The 24,134-nt window shown below is 36.7% G+C and overlaps 1 protein-coding gene and 1 pseudogene across 1 annotated transcript in view; both read right to left on the reverse strand.

The window, feature by feature from the left end:
* Adamts19 (ADAM metallopeptidase with thrombospondin type 1 motif 19) overlaps positions 1–24,134 on the reverse strand; it is a 239,548-nt gene that overhangs the window by 27,994 nt on the left and 187,420 nt on the right. Inside the window, exon 19 of the mRNA XM_090331069.1 lies at positions 8,721–8,856. Within this exon, the coding sequence (XP_090187195.1) occupies positions 8,721–8,856 (136 nt within the window). The remainder of the gene's footprint in view (positions 1–8,720; positions 8,857–24,134) is intronic.
* On the reverse strand, positions 11,567–23,962 carry LOC150063866 (serine/arginine-rich splicing factor 6 pseudogene; annotated as a pseudogene).

Here is a 24,134-nt window from a genome sequence, read left to right on the forward strand (position 1 = left end):
TCAAGAAAGCTAGATCTCATGGGAGGGAGGGACTGGAAGAGAGTGAGGGAACAGAAGGCTCTGTATGAAAGGAAATGTACTCACTAACTGACTCATGCTATCCCTCTATATATCACCATTATAATAACAATAAAGTAAATTTTTAAAAGTAAAAAAAAGAATGAGTTAGAGCCATTGAAAATAATTTAAGGGATATCTACCTACCACGTATCTGGCATGCCTAGAGCTGAAAAAAAGAGGCACACAATGACTTTGTATCATCTATTACCGGCATTTAATTTTCTTCAAGACGACAATGCTTTTTATTGCCTTATTATTTCTTTTATTTTTTTTTTGCCAGCCCGGGGCTTGAGTTCGGGGCCTGAGCACTGTCCTCAAGGCTAGTGTTTGTACCCTGAGCCACCACACCACTTCTGGCTTTTTCTGTGTATGTGGTACCGAGGAATCGAACCTGGGTCTTCATGCATACAAGGCAGGCACTCTACCACTAGGCCAAACTCCTGCCCTTGTCTTATTATTTCTTATGTGCTTTTTTTTTTGCTAGTCCCAGGGCTTGAACTCAGTGGCATGGGCACTGTCCTTGGATACTTTTTGCTCAATGCTAGCTCTCTGCCACTTGAGCCATAGCACCACTTCCACTTTTTTCTATGTATGTGGTACCAAGGAATCAAAGCCAGGTCTTTGTGCATTCTAGGCAAGCACTCTACCACTAGGCCAAACTCCCAGCCCCTTGTTTATATATATAATAATAAGAATACATTTTATTCTTCCCTTGTCTTTTTGCATGCTTTCTTGTACTGCTCTTCATATTATCAATACTGAGGTATCACTAAGGATAAAATTGCTAATGTCTAGAAGTTGTTTCCATTTTTTGAGTTTTGAATGTTAACAATAACCCTATTTATTAGACACAATGATCTTTACCAATTTTAGAAAGGGAAACTGAGCATACAGAGGTATAATTATTTACCAAAGAGTGGAGACATACGCTTCCAGACAGAGAGATATGGGCCTTAGAGTCATACTTCTTTCTAGCACTCATATGATTATATACATGGAGTGACAGGCTGAAATCATAACATGGCCCCACTTCATGTTGTCAGAATTCCATTATTCTTTTCATTCATGGATCTGTTCCCTCAGAAACACACATATATTAACACATGAACATATTTGTACCCAAAGTAGTCATCAGGGTAATACTATGTAGCTAAGTAAGGTCTACCCAAATTGGGAGAATAATGGAATGGGTGACCTTGAGCACATGTATTGGGTTCATAAATTGATATGCTAAAATGAACCCTAGCTGGACACTGGTGGCTCATAGCTGTAATCCTAGCTACTCAGGAAGCTGAGATGTGAGGGTTTCAGTTCTAAACTAGCCTGAGAAGGAAAAGTTCTTAAGAATTATCTTTCCCTTTAATCACCAAAAAGGCAGAAATAGAGTTGTGGCTCAAGTGATACAGTGCTAATCTTGAGGAAATAAGCTTAGGGACAACATCCAGGCCCTGAGTTCAAGCTCCAAAACTGGCACAGAAAAGAAAGGAAAAGAAAAAGAAAACCTTTGTTCAACTAAACATAATAAACATAAAGTTTAAGTAAGTAAAGACATATCATAATAATTTCATAAATTCATATGGAATAATAAAAGACCCTGTATAGCAAAAACAAGACAGTAAAATGAACAGTACTGAAGGAATATCAATACCAAACTTCAGATTCTATTACAGAGCTATAGTAATCAAAACAGCTTGCTACTGGGACAAGAACAGTCCCGAGGACCTGAAGACCCAGGAATCAACCCACATACCTGTGGCCACCTAAGCTTTGATAAGGGAGCCAGAAAGTAGGATGGAAGAAAGACAGCCTCTTCAACAAATGCTGCTGGCAGAACTGGTATCTGCAGAAAACTAAAGTTGGATCCTTATATATTACCCTGCACCAAAATTAATTTCAAATGGATCAAAGACCTTGAGGTAAAAACAAATACCCTGAACACTTTTCAGGAAGGAATAGGAGATACCATAAGACTTCTTGGCACAGGTCAAACTTGTCTTAATAAAGGCTCAGAAACACAAATTAAAGAAAGTTTGGAAAAATGGGATTGCATTAAACTGCAGAGCTTCTGTATGGCAAAGGACATAGCTAGCAAGTTAAGTAGAAAGCCCACAAAGTGGGAGAAGATCTTCAGTAGCCATACAACAGACAAGGGCCACATATCTAAAATAAACCTACAACTCAAAAAACTGAATCCCTCCAAAATAAATCATCAAAGAAACAACCATCCCATAAAAAGATGGGCTAAAGACTTAAAGAGAGACTTCTCTGAAGAGGAAATATGAATGAAAAATTGACACATGAAGAAATGCTCAACATCTGTGGCCATAAAAGAAATGCAAATCAAAACAATTCTAAGATTCCACCTCACTCCAGTTAGAATGGCCATGATTAAGAAATCTAATAACAACAGATGTTGGCAGGGATTTGGCCAGGAGGGATCGCTACTACACTGTTGGTGGGAGTGCAAACTCATTCAACTACTCTGGAAAGTAGTATGGTGATAGAGCTTCCCTATGACTCCCACTCCATTTGCCCAAATGTCCATAAAAAAAAGAACAAACTAAAGCAACTAGCACAGCAATGTTCATTGCAGCATTATTCACCATAGCTAAGACATGGAACCAGCCCACATGTCCCTCAGTAGACGAATGGATCAAGAAAAGCTAAGTACATATAGGATTGTATGATGTACTATGTACTATGAACTACGTTCATATAGGATTAGGCTAAGCAAAATGAACTCCAGGATATGGAAACAAGAGGTTTATCTTTGTGCTTGTTGTTCTTAATATACTATATGAAGGTATTTCTTTTCTCTTTTTTCCCCTTATGGTTTATCTCATGTTGTTACTGTATCTGACTTTGTTACCTTGTATATTGTATATATGTTTATTAGAAATATGGAAGGGAAGGGGAAAAACAAGATGATTGAGAGGGAGTGAGGGGAGGGAAAATAGGAGGAAAACATGGGAAGGGTATCAATATTCAACAAGTAATGTCCCCATTACCTGTAACCTATCACCCTGACAATAAAATACAAGTAAAAAAAGAATGGATCTTCCTTTCCTTTTTACTGTATAAATAAATTATTCAAGGGCATAGACCCTTGGGCTGGGCATTTGGCCTAGTGGTAAGAGTGCTTCCCTAGTGTGCATGAAGACCCAGGTTGCATATCTGGGTACCACATACATAGCAAAAAGCTGGAAGTGATGCTGTGGCTTAAGTGGTAGAGTTCCAGCCTTGAGAAAGCCCAAGGACAGTGTTCAGACTCTGAGTTCTGTCCCCACAACTGGCAAAAAATAAAAAAGATATAGTCCAAACTTCCTTCTTTTTTGCATACCCCATGCACCTAATAGCTGTTCAGAAAATCTTTCTTTTTCTTTCTGTGCCACTCCTGGAACTTTGATTCCAAGCCCGGGTGCAATCTATTAGCTGTAAACTCAAGGCTAGTTCTCTACCACTTGAGCTATAGCTCCATTTTCAGTTTTTTGCTGGTTATTTGGAGATATAAGTCTTAAAGATGTTCCTGCTAAGGTTAACTTTGAACTATGATCCTCAGATATTAGCTTCCTGAGCAGCTAAGATTATGAATGCGAGTCACTGACACCTGGCCTGGCACTAACTATTTTGAGAGGAAGTTTAGATTTTTCTATTTCACAAAAATAGCTTTAGCTTTTGTAGGTTTAACAAACTAATGAGTCACATTTTGATTCACAGTACAGCCTAGTATAACTTTTATTTGTGTGTGATTTTACATTTCTGTTTCATTAGAGGGAAATTCTCACAACAGTCATGGTATGTTACTAATTTTTACAAGTTCTTACTAGCTTCTCAAGTATGATTGTGGCTTACTGTTTTACTCTGGATTCCTCTAGTGGAAATATTCATCTTCCCGATTTTCTTTAGTTTAGCTTTATTTTTCATTGTCCAGTAATATTTTTTATCATCTTTCTATAGTTGTGCAAAGGACAAGTCAATTTATAAATACAGTGCATCTTCATCTATGCTATCATCATTCTCTTCCATTTTTCTGAACCCCCTCCCCTCAATTTTCTTAGTTTCATAGGATATGTATTGAATATTATGACTGTATTATATTACTATATAGAATATTCAGAACATTCAAAGGCCTCATATCTAAAATATATCAACAACTCAAAAAATTGAATCACTCCAAAACTAACCTCCAAAGTAACAACCATCCCATTAAAAAATGGGCCAAAGACTTAAAGAGAGTCTTCTCTGAAAAAGAAACAAAAATGGCCTATAGACACATGAAGAAATGCTCAACATCTCTGGTCATAAAAGAAATGCAAATCAAAACAACTCTAAGATTCCACCTCACTCCAGCTAGAATGGCCAGGATCAGGAAAACGAATGACAACAGATGCTGGAGGGGATGTGGCCAGGAGGGATCACCACTACACTGTTGGTGGGAGTGCAAACTCATTCAACCACTATGGAAAGCAGTGTGGCAGTGCCTCAAAAGGCTAAACATAGAACTCCCCTATGACCCAGCAATCCCACTACTTGGTATTTACCCAACCATCCAGAAACAAGGACATACTAAACCCACTAGCACAACAATGTTCGTTGCAGCACTATTCACCATAGCAAAGATATGGAACCAACCTAGATGTCCCTCAGTTGATGAGTGGATCAACAAGTTGTGGTATTTGTACACAATGGAATTCTATGCTGCTGTCAGAAAGAATGACATCGCCCCATTTGTTAGGAAATGGAAAGACTTAGAAAAAATCATATTAAGTGAAGTAAGCCAGACTCAAAGGAACTTAGGCTCAATGGTTTCCCTCATTCGTCATAATCAGTAGAAACCTTGGGCTCTACTAGCAGAGATTTGCAATAGAGCAAAATCTTGATACATAAGGACATATAATGTGAAGCTAATTGAAAGGACCTCCAGGATAGTGAAACAAAAGCCATATAATGAATGATTGTTGTCCTTAATGTACTATGTTGTCTCTCATCTCCTTTGCTGTCCTTGGTTATCTCATATTGGTATAGTATCTCACTTTGTTATCTGATATATTGAATTTATTTGTATTTGGATATTTGAAATTTGATAGGGAAGGGGGGAAAACCAAGATGGGTGGGGGGTGTGGGGGGGAGGGAAACGGGAACCAAGACATGTGAAAGGGTATCAATGTATGTGAATTAATGCACCTTCTATCTGGCAAATATCATGTAACCCTTTTACTAATTACAATAAAAAAAAGAATATTCAGAACATTCTCATACCTTAAATCTATGAATCTTTCCCTCCAGTTGTAGAACATGGGAGACACAGTTGCAAAGATTCCATGTACATTTAGAATCTCACAGTTGAAATAAATCAATTTTAAGATTCTTATAATGATAATTTACTTTTATTCTTTTACTTTAAAAAGGCTTAAGATGAGGTAATAAAATATAAACTAGATTCTTAGGAAGGAAAACCATTGAGTATTTTAGAGTTCATCTATACTGATACAAACAGACCTTTCAAGTCATTACCAAGGCATTTTCCTTTCAGCTTGCTGAGATAGTGAAGGAGAAATCCATGGCCTCTGCTGTGTATTCCTCCCTCCAGTGTTTAGGTTGAGGAATGGCAAACCTCAGTACATTAGAAAAGCTGTTACTTACTGTTTCTTCCACACAGGAAAACTATATGATGTAGAAAATAAATGGTACTTTGAAATATTTTAATAAATATTTTACAAGAAAATTTATACCTTAAATTATTAAAATGGATAGGAAATCTCAACGAAAATTTTTAGTAATTGAGAAAACTAGAAAGATCCAAAGTCTTTAGGATAAAGTCCAAAAGTTCCACTTATATATCTGTCCAGCATTAAATGGAAAAAAATGCAGTCCATTCCACCGTGTAAGCCACCTACTTGTGGGCATAGTAACTGACTATGTCAGCCTGCTTGTTAACTACACTGTATCATAGAGGTTCTTCACTAGATCACCTCCTCACAGCGATAGGTTGCAAAGCACACTCTCAGGAAGGCACAATGTGTACATTTTAAATTAATGGCTCATATCTGTGATCTTAGCTGCTCAGGAGGTTGAGATCTGTGAACTTCAATTTGAAGCCAGTTCTGGCAGGGAAGCTCATAAGACTCTTACCTCCAATTAACTAGTAAAAAGCAGGAAACAGAGATTTGACTCAAGTGACAAAACACTAGCCTTGAGTGAAAAAGCTAAGGGTCAGCATCCAGGCCATGAGTTCAAGTTCCAGTGCCAGTACAAACACAAAAGTATATTAATTCTTTTGAGTAGATTCCATATACCTATTTTAAATACATCCTTTATTTTGTCCATCCTTTTGTAAATAATTCTCTCTCTCTCTCTCTCTCTCTCTCTCTCTCTCTCTCTCTCTCTCTCTCTCTAAATAAGCATATATTTGCTTCTAGAGAAATTGTTTGCATTGGGTTGTAAAAAAGGTTAAAGTTAACAATCAGTTTTAAGTATATTAATACATAAAAACATATATCAAAGCAATTCTTATAATTTTAACATTTTAAATGAAGAAAACATTTACCAAACAAACTTTCTTAGGATTCCATTGATTATATATGCTGAACCAAACATGAATTTTGCAGTGAGGCAATACTAATAGAATTCACATATAAAAGGAGAAGCAAAGAAAGTGAATTTTGCTTACATATGTGACTACTTTCCAAGCAAATTATTTAAAGAATAATACAAAATAATTTAATTGGAAATTCTATTTATTTTACCTTCAAGTTCTCTCATATTTACTCTTTATCATAGCAAATTATGAAGAGACAAACTACGAGGGTTGCAAGGCTACAAATTCTTTATGTATCTGAGATGCAGCAGGTATAAATTCAGAATAGTTGCATAGATGAAGTGACTGTGGATAGGGAGATCAATTCTCTGTCCAGGCTTTGAAGATTATGCCTGAGTGAGTTTCAACAAATTCCAGAGTGTCAGTTAAAGTAAATATCCTTGTCACTTTGTTACAGCAATCAGTCTATTCAACATTCTTCTTATCATGCCATTTCTAAAACAAGTACTGGGTATATAACACTAGAGTGGAACCCTGTTTATGCTTAGCATTAATTTTTATGAAGAAACAGGTTGAGTTTTTAGAGCCTTCAGACAGCAGCATTAATAAGTACCTTTAATGTCAGGCTACTCCGAAAAGATACCCTACTTTTAATCTTTGCTCCACTTTGGTTACTAAAGGTATGCTTTCTTCATTTCCACCTGTAGATAGTTAAAACTGTTATTTTGTTATCTCCTTATGAAATCCTTTTTTCTGTTCTGTTGCCTAGTACTCACTGTGGAAACGAGGACATAGGTCCGAAATAAGATTACTGAATAGCACACATTACTCTTAGCCATACAGGAGGCAGAGCTCAGGAGGACAACAGATTAAGGGTGACCTGAGTACAAAGTCAGATCCCATCTTATTCTATGACTTTCATGGTGACTTATGCCTACGATTCAAGCTACCTAGAAAACCACTGATAAAAGGATTCAGTGTAGGCCAGCCCAGGACAAAAGTACAAGACCCTATCTAAAATAGATAAATTAAAAATAACTAAAGAAAAAAAGAGGGGAGTGGTTGAAGGTGTGTCTCAAGTGGCAGTAAGGTCAAACCCAGCATCCCTAGATAGGAAGGGGATAAGGAAACAAATGATTGGATATTAAGAATTAGGAAGTTTATACAAAGAATTCAGTGTTATACAGCCAGAAGAACGAGACAGACTATGTCCCCAAGCCCATTATTATTATTATTATTATTATTATTATTATTATTATTATTATTTTATTGACGAGGTAATGCACAGATGGATTATAGTTACATTCATCAGGTAGTGAGTGCATTACTTCTCAAACACTGATATCGCTTCTCATGTTTTTGTCCTTGTTTCCCTTCTCCCACCACCTCCTAATTATCTTGTTTCCCCCTCCCCTATTTCAAATAAACAAACAAACATATATACAATATACCAGGTCACAAAGTCAGATTCAAGGCCGTTATTGTTAGGATCTGGGCCCTGTTCAGTCCTACCTTGGTTCATTTATGTCTGGTAATTTCTAACAACTCTTTTTCTCATTTCAGAGAATTCAAAGGCAAATAGCTAAATTCAACCAAATAACCAGAGTTCTAAAGCAGTAATACAAGGCAACAAATGTTTAAAATTATTTAAAGTTTAAACCACTCCTCCTCACTTAGGTATTATAGCAGTATGGAGAATTAAGTCAAAGTTGTAAATTTTAGCTTTACCTTCTTAAGCATCCTTAACTGTTTTTTATAATTACTTTACAATTTGGTACATTGTCAGCTATATGTTTCTCAAGAAAATGTGATTGTGGCAGGGAGTTTGGCCTAGTGGTAGAGTGCTTGCCTAGCATACATGAAGACCTGAGTTCGATTCTATGTATTTCTGTGTATTTCATTTCAATGTAATTCGATTTCTATGTATGTACCACGTACATAGAAAAAATCCAGAAGTGGTGCTGTGGCTCAAGTGGTAGAGCTCTAGCCTTGAGAAAGCCCAATGACAGTGCTCAAGCCTTGAGTTCAAGGCCCAGGTCTGGCAAATAAATAAAAAAAAAGAAAAAGTGATTGTGATAGTGTTTGGAATAGGATACAGTGTGATGTTTCAGAACGCGATTACCTTGTCTGACACGGTTGCTCATTGCACTTTCGAATCTGTGGATCTGGCTTTGTTAAGTATTTGCATTTTTTGTTGTCCACAATGCTGATATTTTTGCTCATGACTTTTGTGCAGGACACTATTGTCTTCCTCTCTCCTGAAAAGAGCAAATAAACATACAACAAAATGCTATCATACGTCTTTATGAAATATATTCAGGAACTGTTCATACATAAAATAGTAGGATATTTAAAATAAATTTTTGTTTCTGCCAATTTTACACCAATGAAGATGATACAATTTGCTATTTGTATAACAAATGTATGGCTAGGGTTAAGGGAATTTTTTTCCCTTAGAAGTTGAGTATGAAGTATTACTCTATAAAGTGATGATAATGATGATACAAGATGACAAGATATTAATTGATCTGTTGTTGCAGTGGTCATCTTTTAGTATTAGCCCATGCGCATTAAACATATGTGGTGAGTTTTCTTTTTTTTTTTTTCTTAGTAAGCATTTTATTGAGATAAAGTGTAAAATAGGTTAACACAAAGTGGAAAAAGTATCCAAGATGAAAGGCAGTAACACAGGAGTGGGAACATAAATGCTGAAGGAGTGGGTAGGACTCAAAACTGGCCATAAAGACACTGTGGTATAATCCAGAACACTATCAAGTACAGGTTGGGGATGTGGGACATTCCTTACTTCTCTTGTGCTATCAGCCACTGATCTGTGTGGCATGTTGCTGAGTCTCCAAAATCAGCTCACTAGTTAAAGCAAGGAACTAGGTATTTCAAATCAGTCAACTCCACGTTCTCAAGTAGGCCAACATTTAAGTATGGTGGTTTGTACATCCAATGACTTAAGTTTACACATGGGGAAATTTGCCCCTGTCATTACTAGAAAAAATTTCTACCACCCACTAACTGGGGTGGCTAACAATGTAGTCAAATGTCTCTCGCCATGTAATGTCACATAAACAGAAAGCCCAGCTGAAGACGTTGCATACTTTTAGAGAGCCAAATTTCACTGTAATATTGCCCTCTCCCCCTTAAAAGGCTGTGGCTAAGTTTTTCCGTTCTTTCCCTGAAAATAAAAGAAGTTTGTCAAAGCCAATTCTTAAGCGCCATCATTTCTGTTCTTTGGACAGGCAAAATAGTGAAATACAATTAGAGAGTTTTGTTCTCTTAAACTCACTTATGTTATTCAAGGAAAGACAATGGGACCAGCAGCAACTTATGGAACAGTACTATTCCTAAAGTGAGGCCTTCAAGGTTTTCTCTTTCTTGCAGGTAGCTGAGAAATTTCTTATAATGGTTTGTCTTCTTTACCAGGTATTCTTAGTTACTCTGTGATTGGTATCTACCTACCTAGATACCTTATTATTATTTTTTTTACTCAGCCTCATTCTATGCATGACCTTTGGTTATAATCCTACAAATCAATCCTACATCTTCTAACTTAACTTTTGATACCTTACATACTGGCAGATCCTAGGAAGGTATTAAACCCAAGCCAATCAATCTACATCTTGATTTCAGACTAGGATTAATAATTCTTGTGTGCAAGTACTGGGACCTGAACTCAGGGCCTCATACTCTTATTACTTGGCTTTTTGCTCAGCACTGGTGCTCTACCACATGAGTCACACCTCCACCTCCAACTATTACTTTTTTAGATGAAGTTGTTAAGTATTTGAACAAAGGGATTTCATTTAATTCAATTCTTGAACTGCTGTATGTATCGACTAATTGCTAACCTCTCATTCCTATAAATTTGCCATGTAATTTGGTTTACATAATATTAATTTCATTCATGTAGTACAAAAAGTCTGATGAACTCATCATTGTTTTTCAAACCACACAAAAGTATAAAATCTACAAGGATGATCCAATCATCCATCACAAAGCCCCACTAACCACAAAGGGGACAGAATACTAGGAAGATTTCGACTTTACCAGCAAATGACTATACCAAATGGTCTCTTAAGTGCCTGTTAAGCATAATGACCTTTCAGGATGTGCTTTTCTACTCTGAACATTAAGTTTCTTATCAAAGGTTACTTCCATTATATGTAAGGACCAAACTATACTGAGAATTCTAACCACTTCCAGGACATGGAATAACTAGCTAAACAAAACCCAAGCACTAGTTTTTAAGTTATACTTAGGCAAAAACTGTGTAACAGAGACTACAAAATACCTATTTTTAACTCAACTTCTAAAAGGGGCAGATTAAAGACTTTGGCAAATCTGATTAATAGCACAATGTTATCCAAACTGAATAATTGATTGCTGGTCTGGAGCTTGCTTTGCTTTACACAGAAGAATTTATTCTGTCTCCACAAATAGCAGATGCCAGTGTGTAAAGGAATTTAACAGTGAACCTATTCAATAAGGCAATCATCTTGGTAGCAAACTTTTATTTAAATCTTACATAACTCAAGCTTTATAAAAAGCCAACATAATTGAAAATTGAGTTCTCCCTCTAAAGCCTGACGTATCCAAAGCTTGAAAGTTAATTTAAAAAATAAGCAAACAAATAAAACAAAAACTCCTGCAGCAGATCCCGCTGAAATACTTTAAAAAAAATCTAAATGAGCTTAATCTTTACAAAAGGTATTTTAGCTCAAAAGCTATAAAATCAAAGTTGTCTTAATTCTACAAAGGGAGAGGAAAGGGTCTGTGACTTCATGCCATCTTTTTAGAACCTCATCTTTTTCATCAAATTTGGCCACAAATCAAATTCTATGCCCCTGTTTTCAGGAGATCCTCTGGCAGAAGGGGCCAAGTATAAACATGGAAGAATAACTGCCTAAGCAAGTAGGAAAGTTCTGTATAGTGTGCAAAGAACTTAAGAGTTCTAAGTTAATCTCTGGAACTTGATCTGGACCTCGATTTTGAACGAGAGTAGGGGCGAAATTCAATTACACCTTCATTAGTGCGTTCTTTGTGAGCATCTGCATATGTTACTTCCCCTGCTCGCCGCATGAAATCCTCTAAATCTTGCCAACTACAACGACTAGACAGATTTTCTACAATAAGTCTGTATTCTGTACGAACAGTTGGTCTATGTTTGTCTCTGCCTGAGGTTCTCCGACTGCTGTATCCACCTCCACCACTGCGGCTTCTGTAGCTGTAGCCGTCCCGATCCCGGCTAGGACCCGGGCATGCTCCACGATCACGCGCTCGCCGCAGAGCTCCTTGCATCGTCGGCGTTGCAGGAGTTCTCGAACTCCACAAAGCCGTACCCATTTTTGAGGTCTACTTCGAGGAGGCGGCCGTAGCCGCTGAAAAAGCGCTGGATGTCCTTCTCCCGGACGCTGTAGCTCAGGCGTCCTATGTAGACGCGCGGCGTGTCAGTGGTGAGCGCGGTCCTGTAGGCTAGCTGTGGACGGCAGACTGCGAGGCAGTAAGCCGCTGTGCGAGTGCTGGGACTGAGAGCCTGAACACACACGGGCGGCCGACTCCAGCCACACAATGTGGTGAGTTTTCTTAAAAGCACAAAAGATGTCTAGAATTCTGGAAGTCTTTCCTTCCGAGATAATTGACATTTTACTCTAAAATAAATCATGAAACTTCTAGCATCTACTACCAGATATCAGAAAACTTATAGTGTGTGTGTGTGTGTGTGTGTGTGTGTGTGTGTGTGTGTGTGTGTGTGTACACACTAAAAATGTAGCTTGAACTTGGGGACTCATGATATTCTACCACTGAGTCACCCTTCTACTATTACCTTTTCTATGATTAACTAGCTTTGGACTAGTTTTGGACTTTTCTGCATTGGTTGGGCCTTGAATTTGGTCCTCAGATCCTAGCCTCTTGAGATTAACAGTCATGAGCCACCAGCAAGTACTTGGGTAGAAAAATCATTTTTTTTTCTCTGCAACAATAGAGGCTTGCTTTAGGAGATAATGGCTATTTGTATGCTACATTCATTTTGCTTAGTTCTATAAGTACACTTTTTATTTTTTAAAATTTTATTGTAAAGATGATGTACAGAGAGGTTACAGTTACGTAAGCCAGGTTATGACTATATTTTCTTTTAAACAGTGTCACACCCTCCCTTTTTTTCTCCCAGTTTTTCCCTTCCTGACTCTTCCCCTCTCCCCGCACCCAAATTGTATAGTTCTACAACATAGTGTCTAGCAGAATAGGTTCACCCTTTGGTCCACCATTTCTGTGTTTTCCTTTCTTTTCTCCAAATCAGATAAACTTACATACATGACAAAGAATACAGAAATCAAAATCATTAATGAAAGGGGAAAAACAGCAAAAAAATTGCAAATAATAAAGTTCATTTTGATAAGCATTGTTTTATATGATTATATATGCAGACAGCTACTGAGTCTTTGTGATTATTTCCTAAGATTATTCTCCTTTGTCCTCAATGTGTGAATATTTAGAGTACTGTTTAATTAATCATATCCAAGTGCAAGTATTTGTCTTTTACTATACATTGGGTAGATTTCTAGCTTAAAGGTACAATTTAATCATATAAATAGAGAAATCATGTAGCCTGTGTTTCTTTGGAACTGGCTTATTTCATTTAGTATAATTTTCCCCAAGGTTTTTCCATTTCCTTTTGAATGAGGCAATGATGCCATTCTTTCTGATGGAAGCATAAAACTCCATTGTGTATCTATACCACATTTTCTTGATCCATTCATCTACTGAGGGACATCTGAGTTGATTCCATATCTTTGCTATGGTAAACAATGATGCAAAGATCATGGTTGTGTTGGTGGCTTTAGTGTGGCCTGGTTTGTGGTCTCAAGAGTGGGATTGCTGGGTCATAGGGAAGCTCTATGTTTAGTCTTTTGAGGAAGTTCTATATTGCTTTCCAAGTGGTTGAACAAGTTTATATTTCTACCATTGTTTAATAGTGTTCTCTTTTGCCCACATTTCCACCAACATCTATTGTTGTTAGTTTTCTTGACAATGGCTATTCTAACTGAGATAAGGTAAAATCTTAATATTGTTTTATTTTGCATTTCTTTTATCACCAGAGTTTTTGAATATCTCTTCATGTGTCTGTTGGGCATTCTTATGTTTTCTTTGGCAAAGTCTGTCTTTGTCATTAGCCAACTTATTAATTGGGTTATTTGAGTATTTGTTATGGGGAGGTTTAATTTTTTTGACCTCTAAGTACATTTTAGATATGAGGCCCTTGTTTGATGCATAACTAGTAAAGATCTTCTCATATTATGTATAGATTTTCTACTTATTAACTTATTATGCTATGTCCTTTGCCATACAGAAACTCTTCAGTTTGATGTAATCCCATTTATCCAGAATTTATTTGATTTGCTGTGATTCTGAGTCTTAGGAAGTTTCATCTAGGAGCCCTAGTGATACCTCCCTTCCTTCCTGTAGAATTTTGAGAGAATCTAGTCTTACATTGATGTCTTAGATCCATATGGAATTGAATCTGGTGCAGGGTAATGTATAAGGACCTATTTTCATTTTCATGCATACCAATTCTGCCTGCACCATTTGTTTTCTGGCTTCCTAATCAAACATTAGGTGACCATAGGCATGCACATTCATTTCTGGGTCTTCTATTCTTTTCCATTGGTCCTCAGTCCTATTTTATGCCAGTACCAAGCAGTTTTGATTACTAGGGCTTTGTAATAGAGTTTGATGCATGGTATTGATATTCCTCCAGCACTGTTTTTCCTGCTACAGATTTCTGCTATTTTGGGTCTTCTATTATTCCATATGAAGGCTTTGATTGCATAAACTTTTTTATAATGCTACTATTATCATAAAACTTCTAGCAAAATATGTGTGCTAATTTTCAATTCTCTACAATATATTTCCTGTTAATAAAAAGACTGGTATTTGTAAGGATTTAATAATTTATCTAACTTAGCATTTGATATTTTAAGGTGACTTAATCTGTCAACAATTTTAAAATCAGAAGTTCATGAAGGATTAAATGGAAATCACAAGTCTTGAGGCCATTGGCCATTGGCCATAAGGTCTGTTACTTAGGGACCTGTGATTTTCATTAGAGGTGGTAATTAGTAAGCTGAGAACATTCATGCTGGTCATGTCAAACATGAAAGACTTGGCTGTGCCATAAGGGTCATTGTTACTCAATTACCAGGGAAAGGGGCTGTCAGCAGGAAAGAATGGATGCAGAGTATGGACTATTTTGGCTTACTTTGAAGTAGTTTTTCTTTGCCTTCAGTGAGGGAAAGGAAAAGAAAGTCGGTAACCAAGTCAAAGAATAAGCATATTTAAGGGTCTTTTCTTGATGTCAGATGATTCCCTTTTGTAGCAATCTTAGCCTGCTGGTAGAATATGGTAGAGGGTATGCAAGCTTAATACATATAACAAAGTGCCTGACAGGCCACAGTTCTTTCCCTTCAGGGGAGGCATTGTATCTTTTGTAGTATCTAGACATGCACTGAAGGCCAGTGATGGCAAAGGCCTTGAGCAGTGCCTCCAACCATAAGTTTAAAAGTTCCCCTCAGGAACTCATACATCTAGACAATGGAAGTAGAATAGCACTTCCTCTGTACATGGAGGCGGCTTCTCATTAGGACTTACAAATGTAGCTAGGCTAGAATGAAGAATGCTAGTTCTTTGCACCTACATGGCTTATGGCTACATATTACAGGTCCACTCATGTGGTCTGTGCAGCATACAAAGCAAGGAGACCTGATGCTCTCTTGGAGAGGAGAAGCAATCTTTCATGCCTAAGCAAACATGTAGAGGACAGTACAGGCAATTCTGCAACAGGTCAGAGTGAGCATTAAAACAAATAATCTCAAAGCACAATATCCACCAACTTATATTTTGCATATGGCCTACTAACAGCAAAAACAATTTATGTTCTTCAAAAGCCATATAATGAATGATTTTTGTCCTTAATGTACTATGTTGTCTCTCATCTCCTTTGCTGTCCCTTGGTTATCTCATATTGTTATAGTATCTCATTTTGTTATCTGATATATTGAATTTATTTGTATTTGGTTATTTGAAACTTGATAGGGAAGGGGGGAAAATCAAGACAGGTGGGGGGTGTGTGGGGGAGGGTAATGGGTACCAAGACATGTGAAAGGGTATCAATGTATGTGAATTAATGTACCTTCTATCTGGCAAATATCATGTAACCCTTTTACTAATTACAATAAAAAAATAAAAAAATTATGTTCTTATTTAAAAAAAAAGCATACAGAAAAATGGGCCTCCTATGTTTGAAACTACATAATAGAAAATTTGAGGAGAATAACTTTTTTGGTAATTACCTTCTAGTTTCTTTTGCTTCAGCAGCTCCTTTATGAGTTTGTGCATGTGTTACAAGGATAGCATGGAAACTTCATACAATGATAACCTATGTATTACTTTTGCAAGATTATGGTTAAACACTATAAAGTGCAATTAAAAAGGACATACTAAATCCACTAGCACAACGATGTTCATTGCAGCACTATTTACCTTAGCAAAGATATAGAACCAACCAAGATGCCCCTCAGTTGATGAGTAGATCAATAAGATGTGATATTTATACACAGTAGAATTCTATGCTGCTATCAGAAAGAACGACATTGCCCATTTGTAAGGAAATGGAAAGACTTCGGAAAAAATTGTATTAAGTGAAGTAAGCCAGACTCAAAAGAACATAAGCTCGATGGTTTCCCTCATTTGTCCTAATCAGTAGTAACCTTGGACTCTCGTAGCAGAGCTTTACAATAGAGCAAAACCTAGATACATAAGGCCATATAGTATGATGCTAAATGAAAGGACCTCCAGAATATAGAAACAAAAGCCATATCTTTTGTTGTCCTTAATGTACTACGTTATCTCTCATCTCTTTTGCTGTCCTTTGGTTTTCTCATATTGTTATAGTATTTTACCTGGTTATCTGATATATTGTATATATGATTATTTAGTTATTTGAAATAGGATAGGGAAGGGGGGAAAACAAGATGAGGGCTGGGGGTAGGCGGAGGGAAATGAGGACCAAGACATGAGAAAGGGTTTCAATGTTTGTGACGTAATGCACCTTCTATCTGGTGAATATAATGTAACCCTTCTATTAATTACAATAAAAATATATGAAAAAAGTTCAATTAAAGTAAATATTACTTTTATGAAATACAAATATTAGCTTCAAAATACAATTTGAAGACACCCTTTTGCAGAACAAAATTGTCTCAACTAATTTCAATAGTGACATTTTGTCAGCTATAGCACACAAGGGATGATAATGAGAAATAATTCAAAAAGCTTATGCTGAATATTTGTACTCACAGAATAAGTAAATCATGTCACTCATGACTAATTCTATTGCACATTTTTTCCTCAGAAGAGCTAATATATTAAGCTTTTGAAAAATCTTTTCTGATTAGTATAGTAAGGAAAATATAGGTATCAGCTTGGGTTTAGGAATATGTTAATGGTGTTTTAAGAAATCATAAAAACATAGCAAGGCACCGTGGCTCACACCTGTAATTCTAGCTACTCAGGAGGCTGAGATCTGAGGATAGAGGTTCAAAGCAAGCCTGTGAACTAAAGTCTGTGAGACTCTTATCTCCACTTAACTACTAGAAAACTGGAAGTGGAGCTATGGCTCCAGGGGTATAGTGGTAGGCTTCAGCTGAAGAGCTCAGGGACAGTGCCCAGGTCCAGAATTCAAGGCCCACAATTGACACAAAGAGAAAAAACTCCTAAAGGCAAGGCCTGACAGCATAAATTGGGACAATTTCTTCTATATCACACTCATGAAGATCACATTAGATGTTTCTGGCAGGGCAAGTTTAATCCAATTTTTAGAATTTAGTTGATCAAAAGTAATATAACCAGGCAGCAATGACTCATGGTTGTAATCCTAGCTTCTCATAAGAATGAGAATCCAAAAGCCAATATTTAATTTCATATGTTCTAGGCAGAAAAGTCCATAAAATATGGTTCTAAAATAACCAGAAAATAGCCAATCTGGAGCAGAGCTTAAGAGTAGACCACTGGCCCATTGAGCAAGCTGAAGAAGTGCAAGACTCTGAGTTCAAATCTTAGTACCAAGTTTAAATACATAAATATTAAGAAATAATAGTAGAAGCAGGAAAGATGTATTACTCAGCTACACATGTGTTACACCTATGAATATATAGTTGAGATCTTAGAGCTGTATGGAAATGTTGCTTGCTTTCTTTTATTTATTCTTATGACCCAGTCAACTCAAGAAATTTCCACTTTAGCATCTAACAGCAATATCTACAAGTGCAATCAATGCTGTTGACAATGCTATAGGCATAGATAGAGGTGAAGGAGTTACTGGCTGGCCTTTTCCTTGAACCCTGAGGATCTGAAGCTGTTGAGAATATATGGAAATAAACTTCACTCAAAGTCATTCTCATTAAGTGAGTCATGGGGTACTCTGTATGGATGTTTTGAAGATAATTATTTCTTAAGATAGTTAAAAAAATCTAGATTTATCTTTACTGAACTTTCTTTTCCATTCACATACAAAATCTTACCTTTTTTTTCTTGTGGCCTAAACTAACTCTATAATGAATATTTCATAATAAAATACCTCTAGGTAGATTTCATTTCTAGTGCTTGCATCACAAATGCAAAAACACATTCTTGGGAAATAAGAATAACTACAGTTCTCTATACATGATTAGACATTCCAAATATAAAATTTCAGAACATGTTAGTGATAACTCAGCCTGGGTATTGTCTTTGAGCTCTTCAGCTCAAGGCTACTGCCCTCGCCTTGAGCCAAGCCCCACTTCCTGTTTTCTAGAGGTTAATTGGAGAGCAGAGTCTCAGGTCCTTTTGTGCTGGGCTGGCTTTGAACCTTGATCCTCAGATCCAGCCTCCTGAGTAGATAGGATTATAAGCATGAGCCACCGCGAATGGCTAGTAATTTCTTTAAAAGGAGAAACTTTCAAAAAATTGTGTCCATTTTTCACAAATCTCTAAAACATTTCTTCGCGGTTTGGGTTTAGACTTAAAAATCACTATTTTCTTTATTTGCAAAACTGGATTTCATTGTTCACACAGTAGATATATAACTGTATTGAATTTTTTCATGTTTGTGTACATAAATATTTTAATGGGAGTCCCTGACTTTAAATTTCTATTTTCCTTGAGCACTGGAATTATTACACATGAAGCATCATGAATTGACTTTCTTTATACTTTTATTAACATATCTTTTCTTAATTTCTATTCATTATACTTTGCATCATAGCCTTTTTACCTATATATAAGCTAAATGCTAATCTATGCTTTCTATAATCACAATTATATGGAGAGTATCCAGTGGTCTAGCCCTGTAGGATAGTGAGGTATTTCTGTGGGATCAGGAAACATTTGCCTTTGGCTCTTCCAGCAACAGTAGCAGCATAGTTGATCTTTGGTACAGAAATGAGTGAATTAAATACAGACATTTAATTTAAGATATGAATGTATTCTGTTCCATGACATTCAACTCAATGCTGGATTCACTAAAATGATGAAAACTTAATTATGAACTAAATGAGTAATTATAGAGAAGAGTAACTGATTCCAACTCCACTTCATCAATCATCACTTATGTACTGAAAAATCAAGCTTGTTAAGAACTGACAGCAGTATAAAATGTTTCTATTCTATTGAGGGAAATAGAATACAAAATTTTGTATTTTTTGAGTAAAATGATGCAGAATAATTATATTTTCCTGATTTACTTTGGTGATTAACATTTATTTTGAAATGTATATGAAATAGCACTTCTAAATGCAAAGAGGAACCCACTATACACATTTGAAGTTGTTCTTTGATCGCACAATCACCTGCTACTAGGAGGTTGTTTCCAGTGTGGACCTCAAGGCTTGGTTACTTCCTTATTGTTCATGAGTGGACAAAGAAAGCAATGATGAGGGTCCCACAATGAACTGCTAAGGTTGTGAAGATGATAGGCTAGATGGACTTAGACCCACAGGAAGAGAATAGTTGTTGGATCATTATTTTCTTTCAAATTTTGTCTTTGTTTTCAGTAACCTGGAGGTCAGCTCAGGGCTCCATACTTGGTAGGCAGGTGTTCTACCACTTGAGCCATATCCCTAGTCTTTTTTGTTTTAGTCTTTTATCTGATAGGGTTTTGTAGTTTTAACAGAGGCTGGACTCTGATAAAGTCCTATTAATTATGCCTCTTAGATAGCTCGAATGACACACTTGTATCACTGTATCAGATTTGTGGATTGAAATTCCTGGGCACTGATACTCTGCCCTTTGAGCCAGGCCTCCAGTCTGGCTTTTGACTGGCTAATTGGAGATGAAATTTGGCAACCTTTTTCTTCTTGGGCTGGCTTGACCTGTCATCTTCTAAATCCCATCTGCCTGAGTAGCTAGGATAACAAAACTGAGTTGTTGTTTGCCAGTTCTGAGACTTGAACTCAGCGCCTGGGCATTGACCTTGGACACTTTTTGCTCAGGTTAGCATTCTACCACTTGAACCACAGTAACACTTCTGGCTTTTTCTGTGTATGTGGTTTTGGGGAATCAAACCCAGGGCGTCATGCATGCTAGGTGAGCAAGCTACCACTAGGCCATGTTCAAAACTGAGTCTTTAGTGATAGGTTCTGATTTACACTTCTGAAGTGCCAAAGTAACTGTACAATAGCCCTGAAATAGTTTTAAGATGGTTTTTAGAATTCTAAAAATAGACAATTATTTTATAAGTATATTTGAAGCTGTTTGTAAGTAAAGGTAGTATTTTAATGACTGATCCTAAGAAAACATACATGTAAGGGATGGGGTAGGTCAAAGGGAGAGTGGTAGACTAGTGAAAATTTACAAATGGGGAGAATGAAGTCAAGAATTTAATGTATATCCTATCAAGTTAAGGAAAATGAGGGTTCGATTCCTTGGCACCACATACATAGAAAAAAGCTGGAAGTGGTGCTGTAGCTCAAGTGGGAGAACTCTAGCTCTGGTCAGTGCTCAGGCCCTAAGCTCAAGTCCAGGACTGGCAAAAAAGTAAAAATAAGAAAAGAAAAGAAAGAAAAAGCACGCAGGTCAACAATTATAAAATTTTGCCCAGCAGGACCTAAATTGTCGAAATCTCTAACCAGTTGATTTTACATTTCCATTAGCTTAGTCTTAGATAGCTCATGAGCTATGAGTTTTTAGTATACAGATTCTAATATTCTATAAAGGAACACTCATTAAAGAACCTTTTAATGAAAGGAAATCAAAATTTATCTTAGTTGTCTTATCTGGGTGATAGGTAGCCTGGTAGCAGGCTTCAGCTACTACTTTCAGTTGACAATAATTCCTTTTAAAGGAGAGAATTTTCCAGCTAAGGATGGAAAATTTTCATATCCCATAGGAGCTGACATCAACAAGGTAATGCAAATGCAGAGTGAACTAGTTTAATTTGAGTTACATTTTCATTTTAAGTTTGAGCCTGATTGTTAGTAATCCTAGGTGAGAGCTGAGATTTGAAGCAGTTTGAGACTAGCACATGCAGAAGTCTGTGAGATTCTTTTTTTTTTGTCTTTTCTTTTTTTGGCACTGGGGATCGAACCCAGGACCTTGAACTTGCTAGGCAAGCACTTTTCCACTGAGCTACATCCCAGCCCATGTCTGTGAGATTCTTATCTATAGTTAACCACCAATAGCTGGCAATGTAGCAGTGGCTCAAGTAGAAGAGTACCAGCCTAGAGAGAAAAAGCCAGGGCTTGAAGATGTAACAAAAAAACATATAGCTAGCAATGCTAGATAATTTTTTTAAATTTCTTTTCCTCATTTACTACTGTCAATCTGGTTCCATACATCAACACTAAAAAAACAGAAAACAACAAAAAATCTATGCCAAACACTGGTTTTAAACTTCCCTGTGTTACCACAATTGCTCTTAATATGTTTCTGTGAAAAGAAATAATGTTGCTATTATTCCTCTTTTCTGTTCAAGATACATTTTAGCACAAATCTGTTTTCAATGTCCTGTGCTTTGAACAGTCTCATTCCATTGATGAATACACTGAAAGATACAAAGTTTATTCTAGCTCTAGAATCATATATAAGAAGTTAGAAATGTGATCTTTGAAATCCTGTTCATCTACTTTATTTATTAACTAAAAAAGCTCAGAAATATCTTGGAACTGAAATGCACATATGCCCTATTAACATGGTTAGAGATAATTGAAAACTGTTGATTCAATGCACAGAAATATAGTTCAGAGGGATAGTCTAAACAAACAGAAACTATATACTAGCTGCATATAATTACAATCAGCCATTTGAAAATTAAGGAGATAGTTAAATTCTTACTTAATGGAATGTAATGAAACATCTGCTCAAATCCAAAGACAATCTAAGTGATCTCTTGGCATTGTGCTCTTTCATGGCAGCCAGCTACAGAAAGCCTGCTAGTTGCACATGGTGGCAGTATAAAAAGGACAGAACCCTTGGGTTTGCCAATCATGGATTTCAGTCCTGGTGTCACCGCTCATGAACATGTGACCAGAAGTCTTCAAATTCTATGTACTTCCATTTTCTCATGTTGATTTATAGATCATATTTAAGAATGTCTAATGTTTCTTCTGGCTCAGAAGCTAAGTTAATTTTTGTTATTGTTTATTGTGGGACTTGAACTCTGGGCCTGGGCGCTGTCCCTGAGCTCTTCAGCTCAAGGCTACTGCCCTACCCCTTGCACCAAAGCCACTTCCAGTTTTCTAGTGGTTAATTGGAGATAGTCTCACAGGCTTGATTGCCTAAGCAGGCTTGGAACCACGATCTTCAGATCTTAGCCTCATTGGTAGCTAGGATTACAGGTGTGAGTCACCCTGCCTAGCTAATTTTAATGAACTTTTATTCTTTAAGATTCAGAAATTGGGAGGGAAATGGGGACCAAGACATGAGAAAGGGTATCAATGTATGTGAAGTAATGCACCTTTTATCTGGTGAATATAATGTAACATTTCTTTCTATTAATTACAATAAAAATATATGAAAAAAGATTTAGAAATTGTTAAGACATTCTGGAAGTAATTAATATAAACAGAGGGGAAATTTCAACTTTAAATAATTTACTTTCTTACCTTGAAGTCTAACAAAGTCTGCACATTTAATTTTGATGCAGCTTTTATTAGACTACAATTCAAGAAAGAGAAAATTAAAGCAGTAATCTAACCTACTTGGCAAGCACTTGGCATATTTTTATATGTAAGTAGACATTATTAATTGCTTTCTCTACAGTAAAATAAATTATCAGCTTCTCCATCACTTCTTTTCCTGTAGCCTACTTCTACTGTTCACAGATCACTGCAGATATAACTACAATACTGTGGTCCACCATTCCCAACTTCTTCCATGCAATCAGAGTCAATTACTTATTTCTCTCTTAATTTATTGCATTCTGGCAATTCCCAGTCTTTGTCTCAAGCGCATCAGCCAGTTCATAACAACACCATGAGAACTGGAGTCATACTAAATTAATGACCATTGTGTTTAAGCTGTCATAATAAAACACACAACTCTATTCATTTTCTCATTGTTCAAGTAACCAATTCACATACTCTCTGGTCAAAACTATAGTGTCTCCTCACTGTCACCAAGACAGACTTTGTGGAAAGAAGATTCAGAGGCAGCAGAGTACCAGTGTAGGATCCACATCTTTCTCCTTCAACTAGTGATGGGCTGTTTTTACATTTCTTTCTAAGGGCAATTCCCCATTTCATCCCATCCCAAATGCATATTGTTCTATCAAGTCATTGCTTTCTCCTTTGGAACTCTCATTTTCTGTTCCATTCTAGAAAATACATAGTGACCTATATCTTATCTCATTTAACACATCAATAAGCTCTTTTCATAGCCCTCCTGCCATGGCCATGTTTCCCTGCATTCCTTCTTTTCTGAACACCAGTCATAAAGTTAGTCACTCACTGTGACTGCTGTGTCACACGTTTTCCTGTCCAATACAATATCGACTTTCCGTTCCCTTTAGTAAAATGATGGCAGTTTTCCCACAGCTCTCACAGCTCCACATTTAGATCATCAATATTATCCATTAGCTCTGTTTTCAATCTCCATGACTTGTCTTATTTAAATATCAGGAAACTATTTTGAGTTTATAGATTATGGCTACATTTACTCTGCTGCTTCCATAGTGGTGCTGCTTCTGGTCTGTCCTGTACCTTTGTGTATCTTGAACTGATGTGTTCCTATCCCTACTCTCAATGCAAAAACACGAGGAATATCTGCTAGAATAACTATCTTTAATCATATTTTTCCTTCATACCTCACATCACCTAGAACCATGTCAGCTCTATTTGAACAGTGCATTCACACTCAAAAATGGAGCCCCAAATATTCATCTAGAGTCACCTCAAAGTTTTTACTCAGTGTGACTTTTACTGAGAACTTTTCTGATGAACGTTTTTAGCAATCACTACCAACTCCTCTTGCCTTTGCAGCATCCCACTACTCTTCC

The sequence above is a fragment of the Megascapheus bottae genome, chromosome 4 (assembly GCF_031878675.1).
Source record: "Megascapheus bottae isolate mThoBot1 chromosome 4, mThoBot2.hap1, whole genome shotgun sequence".
In the NCBI taxonomy this organism is placed as follows: domain Eukaryota; kingdom Metazoa; phylum Chordata; class Mammalia; order Rodentia; family Geomyidae; genus Megascapheus; species Megascapheus bottae.